Here is a 20,178-nt window from a genome sequence, read left to right as displayed (position 1 = left end):
ACATCTTTTATTGACTGGTAAATATTTATTTATTATGGGTTTTTAAAATTTTTTCTAATGCTTGTTACATTTTTATGTGACCTTTTTTTTAAGGCTAAAATAACCAGTCACTCCCCTTTATGGTTGCAGTGGGTTCTCTACTGTCTGCACTCAATAGGATACCAGGCAGAATGCAGCACGTGATGTTCAGGAGATCCTGACTAGACTGTCCATTCAGGACTGGGTCCACCTAAAGAAGCCAGTTGCCATGACATGTCTTTGCCTTGGGATTTTTAGATAAAGTAATCTGCAGACCTCAAATTGGTATTTACCTACTCCCTGCTTAAGGAATTACTAACTCTGCAAAGTTACAACTTCCACAGCTTTTGAAATTTTAATCCATGATTAGTCATCTACTTCTCTCTCATTGTATGAATTGCCTTCCGAACATGGTAACTAACAGACCATCACTCGGAGCCTTGGAGTGTGCTGCTGCCTCAGTCTACACCCTTGGTCAGGTCTGTGCTGAAAAGTAACTTTCTCATGATGCAAGCAGACTAAACACCTCTTTCCCATTTTACCTTGTCACTGCACTCTCCCCTTATTAACACCTGTCACAGTCATAATTCATTAAGCACTCATTGATATATAATTGATGTATTTTATTCATGGTCTTCTAGAGAAACAGAACTGATAGGAAAGAAAGAAAAAAGAGAAGACTCATTATAGGGATTGGCTCCTGCAGTTATGGAGGCCAAAAAGCCCCACAAGCTTCTATCCGCAAGCTGGAGCCCCAAGAAGGGCAATAGTATAATTCAGTTCTTCTTCAGACCCAGGAACCTGCGGGCCACTGGTGTAAGTCCTTCTGTTTGAAGGCATCATGAGGTCTATCTCTCCCTCTAAACAGTGGGCTCACAGAGCAGACCTTCAGCTTGTCTACAACAGTGTCCCTGGAGCCAAGTTCTGTGCCTGGAACAGGTGCTCACTAATTTTTTGGTAGAATGAGAGTCAACTCTCTGCTGAAATGCAGAAAAGAGTCCTGTCCAGAATCAAAAACACTGCATGAACCAAATAGATTCTCCATGTCTGCTCAGCATAAATATCTTAACATGCAATGGATCAGTAGCACTCTGAAGATCTGATTTCCAACTCTGGCTTGGCCACTTACCAGCCCCAAATCCTCAGAAAGTTAGGAGTGCAAAGAGAAGTCTTCAACCTCAAAAGAGGCTATCTAGCCAGTGTTAGCTGAAGTGACTTAGCAGCAGCAGCAGCAGCAGCCAGTGTTTAGAGGCCCAGATCTCTCACTTCGTCCTTATGTGGTCTTGGGCAATTTATTTAATCTGAGTCTATCTCATTATCAAAAAAGCTGCTGCTGCTGCTAACTGTGCAACTCCATAGACGGCAGCCCACCAGGCTCCCCCGTCCCTGGGATTCTCCAGGCAAGAACACTGGAGTGGGTTGCCATTGCCTTCTCCAATGCATGAAAGTGAAAAGTGAAAGTGAAGTCACTCAGTCATGTCCGACTCTTAGCGACCCTATGAACTGCAGCCCACCAGGCTCCTCCGCCCATGGGATTTTCCAGGCAAGAGTGCTGGAGTGGGTTGCCATTGCCTTCTCCATTATCAAAAATAAAAAGCAATAATTGTACCCACCTACAAATTGTTATGAGTATGATTGTATGAGTTGTATCCTTGGATTGTTAAAATGATCACAAAATATAAGAAAGAAGGAGGAGATGGACAAGCAATAGGAAAGCTTATAAACTAGAAATTATAAACTCATGTGGTATTATTATTCTGTACAAAACATCTTACCATGCTCTGCTGAAAATGCAAAGAGATACAAAGAGCTATGACACATATTCCTTGCCCTTGAGCAGCTTACAACCTCAAAGAGAGAATAATGTGTATGCATTTTAAAATTTTTTTTTTCTTTGCCCACATATCTTAGCATGGGGGAGCTTACTTCCCCAACCAGTGATTGAACCCACACCCCCTACAGAGGAAGCATGGACTGTTAACCACAGAACCTCCAGGGAAATCCCTATGTGTGAATGTTAAAAATGAACAAATCCAGCAGTTGTGCTCCTTAGTGTTTACGTAAATGACTTGAAAACTTATGTTCACATGGAAACCTACATGCACATGTTTAAAGCATCTTTATTTAGAATTGTGAAGGGTGAATGGATAAATAAACCTATGGTCCATTCATACAATGGAATACTATTCAGCACTAAAACTAAATGAAATATCAAGCCATGAAAAGACATGGAGGAAATTTAAATGTGTATTACTAGATGAAAGAAAACAATCTGAAAATGCTACATACTGTATGATTCCAATTATATGACATTTTGGCAAAGGCAAAACTATGGAGATAATAAAAAGATCAGTGATTGCCAGGGGGGAGGAGGGAAGGAAAGACGAATAGGCAGAGCACAAAAAAATTTCAGGGCAGCTGAAACTATTCTGTGTGCTACTACAATGGAGATATAAATCACTGTATATTTGTCCAAACCCACAGAATGTACAACATCCAGTGAACCCTAGTGGACTTTGGGTGATAACGATGTGTCAGTCAGTATAGGTTTATCAGTGGTAAAAAGTGTACCATTCTGATGGGAGGTATTGATAGTGTGGGAGGCTATTCATGCAGTGAGGCAGAGGGTATCTGGGAATTTTCTACCTTCTGTTCAATTTTTCTGTGACCCTAAAAATAAAGTATATTTTTAAAAAATACTCACAATGCAAAGCAGTCCTAAGTGTCTAGGGTGTGGGGTAGACCAAAGTGCAAGGAGATCAGCAGAGACCAGGGCCATCAATGCAAAAGTAGCAAAGGTGCATGGGCACAGCCTAAAAAACAGGACTGGAATGGCTCCAGGAACCAGAACAATTCAATTCGAGGTCTACAGGGAATCCCACCCATCCAAACACGGCTGAGGATGAAGGAGGAGGAGGAAGCCCCCTTTTATCCAAGAACAAATTCAAAAGGCTATTATCCGAACTGTTGGCACTAAAAAGAGCAGTAAACACTCATCTCAATAAAACTCCTTAAATACAAAAATATTTAGTATGCCCAGTCTGGCTCCTCTCAGTTATTTTTTTGTTAAATTCTCAATGCAGAGTACAATTTACTTCTCCATTTAAAAAAAAAAAAAAATCTTTTTTCCATTCTGTTTTGGTTTGTGGGTTTTTGTTGTCATTTCTTCCTAAAGCGCTGTTTCCTCACATTTGCATCTCCCAGCCTTTTTAATGTGATATTCCATTTAAACTGCCTTTTAATTGTACGTGCTGCCTTGGCAGAACATGACTGATGTACTCGCGTTAATTAGGGCTCCAGTCAGCAGCCTGTGCCAGCTGGAAACTGAGAAACAAGCGTAAATTATTCTGTCATCAATCAGCTCGAAAATGTTTGAATCACTAATTAGTTTGCAATTTGGGTGACAGTTTATCTGACGCAGGCGGTGTCAGAAACTTCAGATCTTAGATGAATAATTTGCCAGGAACAAGCGCAGATTCCCTGCTTTTAAATACATGAAGGTTTATCTGCACGTTGAAAGGTGGCTCAGCGGTCGTCATTAACTTCCAACTGGGACTATGTAAATCAGAAATCAGTGTGAGCCTCTTCAGGCCTTGGTGGCTTAACAGATGATATTTAGAGAAAGAAAGCCTCTTTTCTCTTCTTTTTTTTATTAATAATTCATAAACTGATAGACAAGGATGTTTGGGTTTGAACAGCTTTAAAAAATCACAATGGTTTATTTTAAAAAGCAATCACCCCCCTTTTACATGAAAATTAGTTGCGCTGTATCTTGCTGTTTAACTGATTTATTCTCCTTTATTATCATGTGACTGGAATGTTAAACGAGAAGTGATTATTAGCCCTTGTCCTTTCAAGAAGGATCATTATTAGGATTTTATTAAATGGCAGACTTATGTTTCTGTTTAAAGAGAAAGGTATGTCGGCCAGGACTGGGGGAGATGGGGAGGAAATAAACAATAAAAAATAGAAAAGAGAAATTTTTGTCTAAAAGCGTCATAAAAATCTATCATTTGTCCAGTAACTCATGCTAGGTGGCATTAGTGGTAAAGAATCCTCCTGCCAAAGCAGGAGACAAAACAGACGTGGGTTCGATTCTTGGGTTGGGAAGACCCCCTGGAGTAGGAAATGGCAGCTCTCTCCAGTATTCTTGCCTGGAAAATTTCATGGACAGAGGAGCCTGGTGGGTCCTTGGGATCCTTGGAGTTGCAAACAGTCGGACATGAATGAGAATGCATACACATACATACAACGGACGCTAGTATGACCCCTGGTTATTTGAACTGAGGATCAGGCTTGCATTAACTGTTGTAATAATTCCCTGCATTAACTGTTGTTGGGAGAGTATGTCATCTGCGGGATACTTTAGGATTATAGTATGATTTGGATCTGTAGCTCCATTATTGCTGCATTAAAGGCCATGCGCTGCACTACGCATAGACGATTGAGGCTAAAGGGAGTTGTCACCTTTCAAAAGTTATTAGCAAGAGGTCAATTCAGGCCATCCTATTAATTATAACAGACCTAGAGAGTGGCAAAAGCAATACTGCCCACTTCTAGAGTGGAAAAGGGGAAGAGAGAAAAATGAATGAGTTGAGAGTATTCTGCGCCTTCCTCATAGCTGGCTTAGAGCTTGAGAACAGCTGTCTAGATGCAGGAGCAGTGGGATTTAAGGAATCCTCAAAAGGGGAGGGTGGGGGAGCACATGGACCAGTGCGCAGCGCAGACTCCACAGCCTGCTCAGCATCCAAGAAAGGAAAGACGGTGAGAGAAGCAGAGCTAAAAACTGTGTGTGTCACTTTTTCTCTCAGTGCAATGTCCTAATTTCTCTTTTTAAGAGATTGCTTGATAACCTCCCATAGCCCAAAGCCACCTGGTCAATCAGGCCTCCTCCCAGAATTTTGGTTCATCATTTCACCTCTAAAACTATTTCCTGAGATCAGGTGGGGCAGTCTCTCTTTGGATCAGCAAATCTAGCTCTTAACCAGAAACCCACGTGGGTCTCTTCTTCTCCTCCCTACCCACCTGCATACTTCAGGCCATTGCACTCCTTCCCAAAGCACAGGTGGGAGTTAGGTTTGGCAAGGGCAATGATAGTAACCAAAGATAAGATGTCCAGAATGCCCACAGTGTGTTGAGAGGAGAGTGGGGGGGAAAAAAAATCTGATTAATGAGTACTATAAAAAAAAAAACTACTGTTTCAGTTTGGGGATAGAATGTTTAGCCTGTAGGTAATGGGAAGTCATTCAAAATTTCCAATTATATATCTCCAAATTATAATGAAGTTAGTAAAGTGAAGGGTATAATGTGTACAATTGCAGTAATACTGCTTTCATTGTATGCCTTAAAATTGGCTTATTTGGAACAGAAATGTCCTAAAATCATCTCTGTTCTTTCAAAGTCATTCATTCAATTAAAAGAGAATTATGAGAATTTTTTTTGTAAAAAAAGCAAGATACAAAAAGATGACAAGACAAGCTAAAGCCTGGGAGAAAACATTAGCTAATCATATATCCAACAAAGGACTAGTATCCAGAATATATAAAGAATTCTCAAAACTCAGTGGTTAAAAAAAAAAAATCCAATTAGAAAATGAGTGAAAGACACAAACTGAAATTTCACTGAAGAGGATATACAGATGGCAAATAAATATGAAACTATGTTCAGCACCATTAGCCACTGGGGAAATGCAAATTTAAAGCACAGTGAGATATCACACATACCTAGCAGAATGCTTAACACACAAAATAGTGGTATCACCAAATGCTGGCAGAAATGCAGAGACTGGATCATCCATACACTGCTGGTAGAAATACAAAGTGGTTCAACCACTTTGAAAGTGAATGTGACAATTTTTCTCAAAACTAAATGAACCATACAAGTCAGCAGTTATACTCTTTGGCATACAGTCAAGAGAAATGAAAACTTACATTTATACAAATACCTGTACATGAATGTGCGTAGCAGCTTTCTTTGTAATAGCCAAAACTGAAAAAAACTCATATGTTCTTTAATGGGTGAGTGGTTAAACAGACTGATGTGTATCCACACTCTAGAAGACTACTCAGCAATAAGAAAGGAACAAACCCTTCATATACGCAGTAACTTGAATAAATCACAAGAAAATTTTGCTGAATCAAAAATAATCAATCCCCAAATGTTACATACTGTACAATTACAGTTTATATAACATCCTTGAAACAACATAAGTGTAGAGATGGAAAAGATATTGCTAGGTTTTAGGCTGGAGGAGAGAAGACAGGGAATGGGGTTGTAAAGACAACACAATAGATCTTTGTGATGATAGAACTGCTTCTGTATCTTGACGGGTGGTGGTCGTTACATGACCTATTAATGTGGTAAAATTGAATAGAATGAAATACACACACACACACACAAATGAGTACAAGTAAAACTGGGGACATATGAATGAGATGGGTCAGTTGCATCAATGTCAGTATCCTTGCTGTGATATGCACCAGGGTTCTACATGGGGAACTGAGTAAACAGCGTGTGGGGTCTCTCTGCATCATTTCTTTCAACTTCATGTGAATATTCAATTACCTTGAAATAAAAGGATTTATTAAAAAATATAGTCTGGAAAAAACACTGACAGTACCTCTGCTTAGAAATCTACAGAAACACAAGACCCATGTAGAAGTTCTGCCATCATTTCAGAGGTGAGCATGCGAGTGGGTGTAATTCGGGAATCCAGATTGGTGGCACCTCTCCCATGTTGAACACATGGCTTCTAAGGCCACTCTCGGGTTGGGGAAGTGGGGTTACCATCCCAGACGGCCGGAAGGAGAAGAATCTGGAGCAGCACACAAGGCAAACTTTATGAGCCGAGCTAGGAAATTATACATCCCACTTGCTAAACAAACAAACAGGAAAGTTCATCAGAGCCCAAGAGTAGACTCCAGCATTATTTCAGTCCTTTCCGTCCTCAGTACTTCTGAGAAGAATGAAAATAGCCTTTTAAAATGAAAATATTGAAAATTATATTTCTAGAATCTTTGGGATGATGGTGCAGCTTACCACTGCCAATGAAAATGACATATCTTTAAATCTTGATCACTTTTTTCAAATCATTTCACTGTCAAGCTATTCAGTAAAAATCCAAAACTGGCAAAACAATCCAGTGATAACCATATTAGCCTAGTAATGCCTACATTGCCTTTTATAACCCTCAGCATCCTTGGAGAGGGAAATGGCAATCCACTTGAGTATTCTTGCCTGGAAAATCCTATGGACAGAGGAACTTAGCAGACTAAGGTCCATGGGGTTGCAGAGTTGGACACAACTTAGCAACTAAACGACAACAATCCTCAGCACCTTAGTACAAATTGGGCTTTCCTGGTGGCTCAGAGTTTAAAGCGTCTGCCTGCAACGTGGGATACCGGGGTTCGATCCCTGGGTCGGGAAGATCTGCTGGTGAAGAAAATGGCAACCCACTCCAGTATTCTTGCCTGGAGAATCCCATGGACAGAGAAGCCTGGTGGGCTACAGTCCATGTGGTCACAAAGAGTCAGACACGACTGAGCGACTTCACTTACTTACTTAAGCATTTGAAAGGGTGGGACAGTAGACTGGTTAAGTTTTCTGTAAGAAGTTAGAAGGGAAGTTGTGCTCAGAATTTTTCAATAGATCTTTCCTGGATAGAGCATGACATGAAACTACCTTGGGGGAGCTAAGATGCATCATAAGAACTTTGACTGCCAGGAAGAATCTAGAAGAGTTTAGCCATTGCATATTTTATAGACAGCCATCTGATTTATCCAATCATTCATTCAAATAATGTGCACAAATGTGCAAGTACTACACTGGTGTGCTTGTGCTCAATCATGTCTGACTCTTTGTGACCCTGTGGACCATAGCCCTCCAGGCTCCTCTGTCCATGGAGTTCTCCAGGCAAGCATACTGGAATGGGTTGCCATTTCCTACTCCAGGGGATCTTCCCAACCCAGTGATCAAACCTGCATCTCTTGCATCTCCTGTACTGGGAAACAGATTCTCTACCACTGTGCCACCTGGGGAAAGTACCACACTAGGTATTAGAGATTCAGTGGAGAGCAAGATAGATCCAATCTGGGCTCCATGGAGTGTATTACCTCTTCAAGGATTGAGGTATTTTAAAGTTTTATTAGTGCTATGATAGGAGAAGTAGGGTTTACTTTAAGAACACATAGCAGGAGTCTAGGCTTAACCACTGAATGCTTCCTTATGGAAAATTAAACTAACTTGTGATGAGTAATTAAATAGGGGAAGAGGCGGGAAAAGAAGCAGAGATGTATATATCGGGTCAGTAATTCTTCCTTATGAGGGCAGTGGTAACAGAGAAGTGGACAAGTTTGGGTGAACACCCCAGGCTCCAATCAACCTAAAGAAATGGGAAGTTTGATAATGAAATTCAGTTTAGACCTCCTACGAAGACAATACAACTCTGTGATGATGGAATGGTTGCAGCAGGAAAAAGTGAATAGGACAACCTGCTTCCTCTGTCCACTCCTCAGTGATGTTGTTGTTTAGCCGCTATGTCATGCCTGACACTTTCCGATCCCACAGACTGCAGTCTGCTTAACTCCTATTCCCATGGGATTTCCCAGGCAAGGATACTGGAGTGGGTTGCTGTTTCCTTCTCCAGGGGATCATCCTGACCCAGGGATCAAACCCACGTCTCCTGCTTGGCAGGTGGATTCTTGGGAATCCTCTTAGCAGAGGGATTCTGGGAAGCCCTCTCCTCATTAATTGAGAAGACAAAATCCTCAGTTGTGTCTCCTTCTCTCCAAAGTCAGTTCTAACTTTTTAACTCATGTAGCAGCATATTTCAACCTTCTAGAGACTCTCTAAAATATTGATTTGCCACTGATATTAATTGGGCTATGGATTCAGCTATTCAATCTTGTTTCTTTGCCATTACCCTAAAGCACCACCTTCAACTGCATGGTCCAAGTTGACTTATTCCTTGTCCCAGTCCAGCCAGCAAATATTGCAGAAGGGAAAAGGAAAATAGGGGAATGTCCCTTTATCCCTAGGAACTGACAGATGTCCCATCTTCACGCATTCTATTGTCCAGAATTTAGCCAGGTGCCCACATCAAACCCTAAGAAAGGGAAATATTGCCTTTGCTCTAGGTGGCTATGTTCCTAGCTAAAATTAAAAATTTGGTTAAACAATGAGATGAAGGGAAGTATGCATATTGAGATAGATATCAGTCTCTGCCACACCATTTTCTTTAAATGTGATTGATCCTTCCAATAAGAGTTTAAATGTAGCTTTAATTCAGACTAACCAGTTGTAAAACCCCACTGATGCTGAAATACAAAGAAAAAAACAATTCTGTCTTATGAAAAGCTCTGATCATTCATTTGATGGGGGCACATTAGACCACATTATTTGGCTCTAGAAGTCTGTAAATTAAAGGAAAAGCTATCCTACCCACAAGCCATCTTGAATTTTACATTCAGAATTTCTATAGCTTTGGGTTGTTGTTGATGTTCAGTCACTCAGTTGTGTCTGACTTCATGACCCCATGAACTCTGCAGCACACCAGGCTTCACTATCTCCCAGCGTTTGTTCAAACTCACGTCCACTGAGTTGATGATGCCATCCAACCATCTCATCCTCTGTCACCCTCTTCTCCTCTTGCCCTCAAACTTTCCCAGCATCAGGGTCTTTTCCAGTGAAGACAACTCTTCACATTCGGTGGCCAAAGTATTGGAGCTTCAGCTTTGGGAAATGAGTCTAAAATTAGGGAAACAGAAAACAATTTTTTTGGCCTAGTGTGATACATACATCTGTTAAAAGACAGAGACAATTATTGGCCTGCTCCTTTATTCTATCATAAACATCAGAGCATAGTAATTCCACCCTATAACCTACCCAGATAAAACTACCTACATTCTGTCTGCATTTCTGACCCCTGCAGACTCCATGTAGTTTTCTGGAGGGAAAATATAAAGCTGGTAGTGCACTGCCGTACTACTGATGAAGTTTACCCCCATTTCAGCTCTAACCTCAGAATCTCAGTAGCTCAGAGATTGGGTTTCATTCTGACCTCTATGACTGAATCTTGCCTTATTTCTCACTAGCCAAATATTTGCCTCAACCCCCATTTCTCCTGTAAATCAGTTATCATCTCATATTTTCTTTCTCTTGCATTTCTTTCTTGCCCCACTTCCTATTTATAGCATCCCAATTCATTCTTTAAATGAAATGATTATCCCATTCACCAACTAATTTGGTGATTAGATGCTTAAATACCAGTCTGTTTGTAAAACAAACCATTGTTAAGCCAACCCATCTTAAATTCTTTTATAACCCACTTAAACAAGCATTCTTGCTTTCTCTCTCAGTCTCTTTCTCTTTTTTTCTGACAGACCAGTATTGATGCTTTATTAACAATATTAACAGTTATTTCCTACATGCAATTTTCGCTTTTTTGTCTTCTTTTCTACTTGAGAATTTCTATTCAAATGTATCCATCATTTGAAACATTAGTTTGGAGCCGCAGTTTATTTGTAGACATCTAGTCCTTTAATTCTGCCTCAGTTTCCTCTATTGCCTTCTACTATGGGAGATATTCCCATAACTACCTTAATTGGTTTGCGCCTTTGTGGAGTGGTGTTGCAGTCAGCTAGGCTGGGGCTTCCTTCATAGCTCAGTTGGTAAAGAATCCACCTGCAAAGCAGGAGACCCAGGTTTGTTTCCTGGGTGGGGAAGATTCCCTGGAGGAGGGATAGGCTACCGACTCCAGTATTCTTGGGCTTCCCTTGTGGCTCAGCTGGTAAAGAGTCTGCCTGCAATGTGGGAGACCTGGGTTCAATCCCTGGATTGGGAAAATCCCCTGGAAAAGGGAAAGGCTACTTCACTCCAGTATTCTGGCCTGGAGAATTCCATGGACTGTATAGTCTATGGGGTTGCAAAGAGTTGGACTCGACTGAGTGACTTTCACTTTTCACTTTTGCTTTGCTAGGTTGGGCGGGAGGAATAAACCCATCAGTTCAACAGCTTACTTCAACAAAGGCTCATTTTTCACTCACTCATGTCACATGTTGGCTGTAACCCTACACTATGCCATCCTTGTCTGGGAACATGGTCTGAAGGAGAAGCCCGCATCTGGGACATGCCAGCTCAAGGCCAAGAAGAAAGAGGGGTGGCAAAGCCAACAGTGCTCTTGGAGTCTCTACCCACAGGTGTCACGTGTCACTTTCACACATGGACCTTTGGTCAAAGCAAGTCACAGTGCCAACCGACATACCAATGGAGCAGAAATTATAATCCTCCCACAAAGACAAACTAAGCAGAAAAGGACCCAAGTCTTTTAACAGAAATACAATCTTCTGTAACTCCAAAACTGTCCGCATGAGCATTCTGGCTTACCTGGCAATGACTAGTTAAGACTAGAGGTATCTCCCCTGTGATAGGAGATGTTGAAACTTCACACATCTCTTACGGTCTCCACGGATGGCGTAACTGGTTTTTCCATTCATTACTGTAAACACCTGTCCCTTAAGTCTGTTTAGCATCCAGTCTTTCTGATCTCCCACTGATAAAGCTGCTCTCACACTTGAACTACTCCACAAGAGTAGAGTGGAAGGGAGCTGGGAAGGGTCTCACCCTGAGAGCACAACCACCAAGCTTCCACCAGACCCTGGCACAAACATGCCTTTACTCAGGACACCAACAAATAGGAGGCTGTGTGCCTGCTCATGCTGAGAGATCTATAAGCTGCTTCCTTAACCCCTGTTGGGTTGACATTTTGGAATTAATTCTCACTTCAATCTTCCATGTCAGAGCTTCAATTTACAAGGCACCAGTCAAAAGAATATTTCCTTTCCTTCTCAATAATATAATCAAAAACTGGACACACTGCTACCACGTATACATCATGAACAAATCCCAGCCTTGTATTCCATATAATCTGGCTTCCATATTCATGGTTAGCCACATCCAAATTAATTTAGCAAGCTCTTCCATTTATGTGATTATTCCCAAAAAAAAGAAAAAATAATAGAACATAGGTATTAAAACAGCAAATGCCAACAATTATTCAGGTTCAGTTCAGTTCAGTCGCTCGGTCGTGTCCGACTTGTTGCGACCCCATAAACCACAGCACACCAGGCCTCCCTGTCCATCACCAACTCCCAGAGTTTACTTAAACTCATGTCCATTGAGTAGGTGATGCAATCCAACCATCTCATCATCTGTCGTCCCCTTCTCCTCCTGCCTTCAATCTTTCCCAGCATCAGGGTCTCTTCAAATGAGTCAGTTCTTCACATCGGGTGGCCAAAGTATTGGAGTTTCAGCTTCAACATCAGTCCTTCCATTGAATATTCAGGACTGATTCCCTTTAGGGTGGGCTGGTTGGATTTCCTTGCGGTCCAAGTGACTCTCAAGAGTCTTCTCCAACACCACACTTCAAAAGCATCAATTTTTCGGCACTCAGCTTTGTTCATAGTCCAACTCTCACATCCATACACGACTACTGGAAAAGCCATATCCTTGACTAGACGGGCATTTGTTGGCAAAGTAATATCTGCTTTTTTATATGCTGTCTATGTTGAGCATAACTTTCCTTCCAAAGAGTAAGCCTCTTCATTTCATGGATACAGTCACCATCTGCAGTGATTTTGGAGACCAAAAAAATAAAGTCAGCCACTGTTTCCACTGTTTCCCCATCTATTTGCCATGAAGTAACGGGACCAGATACCATCATCTTAGTTTTCTGAATGTTGAGTTTTCACTCTCCTCTTTCACTTTCATCAAGAGGCTCTTTAATTCCTCTTCACTTTCTGCCATAAGGGTGGTGTCATCTGCATACCTGAGGTTGTTGATATTTCTCCCAGCAATCTTGATTCCAGCTTGTGCTTCATCCAGCCCAGCGTTTCTCGTGATGTACTCTGCATATAAGTTAAATAAGCTGGGTGACAATATATAGACTTTACGTACTCCTTTCTCTATTTGGAACCAGTCTGTTGTTTCATGTCCAGTTCTAACTGTTGCTTCCCGACCTGCATACAGGTTTCTCAAGAGGCAGGTCAGGTGGTCTGGTATTCCCATCTCTTTCAGAATTTTCCAATTTGTGGTGATCCACACAGTCAAAGGCTTTGGCATAGTCGATAAAGCAGAAATAGATATTTTTCTGGAACTCTCTTGCTTTTTTGATGATTCAAGGGATATTGGCAATTTGATCTCTGGTTCCTTTGCTTTTCTAAAACCAGCTTGAACATCTGGTAGTTCACGGTTCATGTACTGCTGAAGCCTGGTTTGGAGGATTTTGAGCATCACATTACTACTGTGTGAGATGAATGCAATTGTACAGCATTGCCCTTCTTTGGCATTGCCCTTCTTTGGGATTGGAATGAAAACTGACCTTTTCCAGTCCTGTGGCCACTGCTGAGTTTTCCAAATTTGCTGGCATATTGAGTACAGCACTTTCACAGCATCAACTTTTAGGATTTGAAATAGCTCAATTGGAATTCCACCCCCTCCACTAGCTTTGTTTGTAGTGATGCTTCCTAAGGCCCACTTGACTTCACATTGCAGGATGTCTGGTTCTAGGTAGTGATCACACCATCGTGATCATCTGGGTCATAAAGATCTTTTTTGTACAGTTCTTCTGTGTATTCTTGACACCTCTTCTTAATATCTTCTGCTTCTGTTAGGTCCGTACCCTTTCTGTCCTTTATTGAGCCCATCTTTGCATGAAGTGTTCCCTTGGTATCTCTAATTTTCCCAAAGAGATCTCTAGTCTTTCCCATTCTATTGTTTTCCTCTATTTCTTTGCACTGATCACTGAAGAAAGCTTTCTTATCTCTCCTTGCTATTCTTTGAACTCTGCGTTCAAATGGGTATATCTTTCCTTTTCTTCTTTGCTTTTCACTTCTCTTCTTTTCACAGCTATTTGTAAGGCCTCCTCAGACAGCCATTTTGCTTTTCTTGCATTTCTTTTTCTTGGGGATAGTCTTGATCCCCGCCTCCTGTACAATGACATGAACCTACATCCATAGTTCACCAGGCACTCTGTCTATCAGATATAGTCCCTTAAATCTATTTGTCACTTCCACTGTATAATTGTAAGGGATTTGATTTAGGTCATACCTGAATTGTCTAGTGGTTTTTCCGACTTTCTTCAATTTAAGTCTGAATTTGGTACTAAGGAGTTCATGTCCTGAGTCAGAGTCAGCTCCCAGTTATGTTTTTGCTGACTGTATAGAGCTTCTCCATCTTTGGCTTCAAAGAATATAATCAATCTGATTTTGGTATTGACCATCTAGTGATGTCCATGTGTAGAGTCTTCTCTTGTGTTGTTGGAAGAGGGTGTTTGCTCTGACCAGTGCATTCTCTTGGCAAAACTCCATTAGCCTTTCCCCTGCTTCATTCTGTACACCAAGGCCAAATTTGCCTGTTATTCCAGGTGTTTCTTGAGTTCCTACTTTTGCATTCCAGTCCCCTACAATGAAAAAGACATCTTTTGGGGGTGTTAGTTCTAGAACAATTCAATAATAGTTCAACAATTATTAACCCTAGTCTATTACTTTTCATTTCAAAAAATAAACAGAATCTAAATAAACTCAAATACCAAGGTAACCCTAAGGAATTATCTTAAATTTTTTTCGTTTCTTTTAACTCACTCAAGAGATTATATTTACCTATTTCTCTCCCCTACCATAATATAGTTGTGAAAAAGCCCTGGTCTTGAAGGTTTCCCACTTCTACCAAAAGCTTGTCTATGTAACAGTGTTTATATGTGCATCTATAAGAAATGATCTGTGATCATTTAGCTGAAAAAGTAACTGCTAACAGACTTAAATATATTTTAGCCCTTTGATCATCATTTCCCCATACCATATCCATGGCAGATATTAACAATCAATCTCAGCACTCTGTCTTTCCATCCCTAATGTCAGCCTTAGGATCCTGCTCCTCACAGTGCTCCTGGCAGTAGCCCACTACTGATGGAAATCATGCTGGAGGTGGAACTAGACATAGAAACTGCCATCTTGGTACCAGTAATCACTGGAAGTTCTTTGACACCATGAGAGCTACCTGTGATCAACCTTTTCCTTACCTAGTCTCTGGGGCGTTTCTCCAGGTTAGTTTCCCTTTGCTCAGAACTTGATGCTTTCTATCCATATAAAACATGATTTACCCATCACTTGATTTTAATTTAGTGAGTTTTCTTCCATTCAATACCTTGGTTAACTGCCTCTTGTGCCTAGAATTTGTAACCCTATTTTATTTTGAATATTTCAATCCACATAGACACTGCAACACTATTAATATCTTTAGCAGACTCCTGGTTCATTTAAACATTTCCTTTCTACACCTTTGCAAGCATCAAAGTTTTGAGCAGAGATATAAAATAATTTTATCAAATAAATATCTGGAGTTCTAAATAAGCCATTGTAATTTCATGATGTTTTAATTTCCTGGGGCTCACTTAACAATGTACCATAGTCTGGATAGCTTAAAATAACAGAATGTATTATCCTACAGTTCTGCAGTCTAGAAGTTCAAAATCAAGGCATTGACAGGACCATGCTCCCTCTGAAACCTATAGGGGAGCATCTTCTCTAAACCCTCTCTTGCCTCTGCTCATTTGCCAACAATCCTTGGGGGTTCCTTAGCTTGTAACTGCAGTGCTTTGATCTCTGCCTCCATCGCAGGGTATTCTTTCCTCTTGTGTCTATATATCTGTGTGTCTTCCCCTCTTCTAAAAAAGACACCAGTCATACTGGACTAGGGCTCATTTAAAAGACTTCCTCTTGACTTGATTGCATCTGCAAAGATAATAGGGTCACAGTCACAGGTACTAGGAATTAGATCAGTTTACCTTTTGGGGCAACACAGTTCAACCCATAACATAGTTTTGGATATAGTTCTAATTCTCTAAGGTAACATATTGCATCAGAGCCTAATTAAGGGAGATGATGCTTCATTGTTGTATGAGAGGTTTGTCTCAGCTCATTCATCTGCTTGCAAAAGTGTGTCATCCCCAAACATTTATGTTTCCAAATGAGGCACCGTATACCAAGTGAGAGAAGATTTACTGGCTACTCTTCCCATATGCAGTCTCACCCTGAAGGAGTGGTTATTAAACCAGCAAGTACTCTAAATAGGTTCTGATTCCTTTTCTATGAACAACATCTTCTTTTTTAATTTATTTATTTTTAATTAGGATAATTGCTTTACAATACTGTGTTGATTTTTGCCATACACCAACATGAACCAGCCATAGGTATACATATATCCCCTCCCTCTTGAAACTCTCTCATGTCCCACCCCATCCCACCCCTCTAGGTTGGCAGATAGCACAGTTTGAGCTCCCTGCATCATGTAGTGAATTTCCACTGGCTATCTATTTTACATATGGTAATTTACATGTTTCCATGCTACTCTCTCAACTCATCCCACCCTTTCTTCTCACACTGTGTCCGCAAGTCTGTTCTCTATGTCAGTGTCTCCTTTGCTGCCCTGAAAATAGGTTCATCAGTACCATCTTTCTAGATTTCACATATATACATTAATATATTTTTTTCTCTTTCTGACTTATTTCACTCTGTATAATAGGCTCTAGGTTTGTCCACCTCATTGTAACTAACTCAAATGTGTTTCTTTTTATGGTTGAATAATATTCCATTGTATGTATGTACCACAGCTTCTTAATCCATTTATCTTTCGATGAACATATAACCTGCTAACATATCCTAGCTATTGTAAATAGTGCTGCAGTGAACACTGGGGTTCAGTTCAGTTCAGTTCAGTGGCTCAATCGTGTCTGACTCTTTGCGACCCCATGAATCGCAGCACGCCAGGCCTCCCTGTCCATCACCAACTCCCGGAGTTTACTCAAACTCATGCCCATCGAGTCGGTGATGCCATCCAACCATCTCATCCTCTGTCGTCCCCTTCTCCTCCTGTCCCCAATCCCTCCCAGCATCAGGGTCTTCTCCGAAGCGTCAACTCTCCATATCAGGTGGCCAAAGTATTGGCGTTTCAGCTTCAGCATCAGTCCTTCCAGTGAACACCCAGGACTGATCTCCTTTAGGATGGACTGGTTGGATCTCCTTGCAGTCCAAGGGACTCTCAAGAACACTGGGGTACATGTGTCTTTTTCAGTTATGGTTTCTCAGGGTATATGCCTGATAGTGGGATTGTTGGGTCATATGGTAGTTTTATTCCTACTTGTTTAAGGAATCTCATACTTTGAACAGCATCTTAATTCTTGATAGTATCCTTTGCAAGGCATAATGAATCTGCATGAAAACGAAAGTATCTTATTTACACATTTATTATATATCATGTATAAATGCTGCTGGTTTGATGTTATAAAAATAACACACTGCCATTATAGAAAATATTTTTTAAAGTTGTTAAAAAAAAATAAAACTTATGTAGTCTACTATCCTCATCTACTTTATTAGTATTTTTACATAATTCCTTCTAGTCTTTACATATAGATTTGAAAAATAATTATGATGGTACTACAAATACTAATCTGCATGCATATTCTAGTGAGTGGCTTTAAATCTGTAGCTTAATTGTGATGAAAGAAACAAGGTCTACTGAGTTTCTAGTAAGGAGAAGAAAAGAAAAAGACAATACTTCACTCATTAACTCCAAGTCTCAAAAGTTACATGATATGTGTGAACAGCTTTAGTTCATAATAGATAAGTAAGGATTAGGTCATCAGCTTATAGTAGATAACAGAGACATTAGGTCTACCTAACAAAGAAGTTTAGATACAAATGACCTAAACAATACCATCCTTTGTTCACCTCAGATACATGGGACACTGTGTAAATATTGAATGGGATACATGTGCTTGTAGCTATCACATAAACCTAAATAATTGAAATGTAGAATTCCAACATTAAATAAGCTGCTATATGTGCCCTGCTTTTCTTGAAGAAAGTGATATGTATTTCTTAGAGCTAATGAAATATGCGATAGAAATATAAGCAATGTCTTTAGTTTCTGATTTGTTTTCTACCTTGCTTGTAATTCACAGCAGTTTCAGTTTATCTATCACTACACGGGCAATTCCCCCAACATTCTGACCTCTCGGTTTGTCATCTTCCTGAAATCTAGTCACTTTGATCTCTGTACCATTAAAGCTGCTCACTGATAAAGCCACATTTGGAGTCCAGTATTCACTCAAAATTCTCTCTATTTCTCCAACCAGCACCTCCTTTCTCTCAGACTCAAAAAAAGTCTAATTCCTTGAAATTTGTCAATTATTTTGCTTATGAATCTCATCTTGACCTCATATTTCTATACAAATCGTCAGTCTTTGGTCATTCACCATTTTCTCCATTTCTACTACTGAGCAAAAGAATTACAGAAAAGTCAAGAAACTTTGCGAATCTATCTTCAACCAAGCCTTCATTGCTTAATGTCTCATTTCAGAGGATTACTGCTCCCTCAAGAATCTTTCCATTTTCACATGCTTCAGACCCTCACCTCCCCCTGAGATTCACTCTCACCACCCAGAAAATGCCACACCTGCCACTTTTAAGGAAGGTCAAAGCCTTTGTGGTCAGGCCAACCTGAAACCTTCACATAGCAGCTGTGTGACCGTGAGGGAGGCAGTTCACTTCCTGTGGCCTCGGGTCTATTATGAGGATGAAACAAAAGAAGTCTGTGAGGACACATCAGCCAGCACCTGGCAGATGGTCAGAGCCCGGTAAATGTGGGTAGGACCCCAAAGTGGAGTATCAGACAGCTGCCTACACTGCCTTTGCTTAAGTCTGGCCCAAGCAGGGTTTCTCACATTGAGACTCAACTCTTCACAAGACAGAGGGCTAGAAGGAGGTGATGAGACCCAGCCATTCAAGCTGACTTGAGGAGCCTCACCCTCTTCCTTTCTTTTTCTTTTCCTGGCCTCTTTCTAAGAGGAGTAGATCTGTGATTTATAAAACATCACTGAAGAGAGAGAAGACAGGCATGTGAGGTGAAAGCAGGAGAGAGAGGATCTGGGTCTGTCAAGAGTGGTTAAGTTTTCTGTGTTCACTTGTGGAAACTAGAATGCAGAATTGTGTGTCAGCCTGTCCAAATTGAAGAGACTATATGTACAATGTACTGATTTACAGCTAGGGCCAAACTGAGGCACAATGAGGCTTCAAAAGTTGGCTTTGGTAATACCTTCCTACTTCTCTTTGATGGTCCCCATTGCCAATGGACCCCATCAGGCTCTCCTCCCCACACCAGCCTGGTATTCTACCCAGGCCTCCCATGGGGTTTCCCTTGTGGCTCAGATAGTAAGCAATCTGCCTGCAATGCAGGAGACCTGGGTTTAATCCTTGGGTCAGGAAGATCCCCTGGAGAAAGGATAGGTATTCTATCCTAGTATTCTTGCCTAGAGACCCCATGAACAGAGGATCCTGGTGAGCTACAGTCCATGGGATCCCATAGAGTTGGACACGACTGAGTGACTAATACCCTCTTTCTCTCCACTCCCTGGCCAATCCATAGACCTATTGTTGTTTCTGTTGCTTAGTTGCTAAGTCATGCCCAGCTCTTCTGTGACCCCATGGACTGTGGCCAACCATGGATCGCCACTTCCTTTCAAAATATGGCTGTCCTGTGTTCCAGTCCCTAGGGGCTGAGTGACAGCCACCTTCTCTAAGAAGGAAATTTTAGGTTACGCACACGTTTATGAATATTGACTCTCTGTCCTCTTCCAGTTAACATACTTTCTTATTGTCCCAATACTGTGGCTCTAATGCTGAGAATTTGGGACATTTTGACAGAGCTTGAGGAGGTATTTTTAGACCTTCAATACTTTGTGGCCCCACCATGGAGATGACCGTCTTTATATTAATAGTTTACACGAAAGTTCAATCTGCAGTAAACAGCTCATAAATAGCAAAAACCACAGCTACTGAATCAAAGCGAAATGAGCTGTTTCAGTAGTCTGGGGGTTAATGAATGTTCTGACTCAGGTAGGGTGGTTTAGTGAGCAGCAGGTGCCATGGACCAAACTAGAACTCACTGCCCTTTCTAAATCAGTCGGGTCACTTTATGGAGAGAAAACAGGAGGTCTGCAATGTACTAGGTGCCATGTAATTTTTTAAAAAATCTCTCAGAAAATAGAATCCCTTATCCAAAATAGAGGAGGGGTATGATGGTGGTAATGTCCTGATACTACTTAAT

General features: G+C 40.9%; 1 protein-coding gene across 1 annotated transcript in view; it reads left to right on the top strand.

Moving 5' to 3' along the window:
• Nucleotides 1-428: 428 nt before the first annotated feature.
• The window catches only part of LOC122452932 (nucleolar protein 12-like), a 36,341-nt gene continuing 16,591 nt past the window's right edge, over nucleotides 429-20,178 (top strand). The window contains exons 1-2 of the mRNA XM_043486751.1: nucleotides 429-511; nucleotides 18,479-18,709. Of these exons, the coding sequence (XP_043342686.1) occupies nucleotides 429-511; nucleotides 18,479-18,709 (314 nt within the window). The remainder of the gene's footprint in view (nucleotides 512-18,478; nucleotides 18,710-20,178) is intronic.

This window comes from Cervus canadensis, chromosome 14, assembly GCF_019320065.1.
Source record: "Cervus canadensis isolate Bull #8, Minnesota chromosome 14, ASM1932006v1, whole genome shotgun sequence".
NCBI classification, from domain to species: domain Eukaryota; kingdom Metazoa; phylum Chordata; class Mammalia; order Artiodactyla; family Cervidae; genus Cervus; species Cervus canadensis.
The sequence above is the reverse complement of the archived record's forward strand: the minus strand, read 5'-3'. Positions and strand labels throughout refer to the sequence as shown.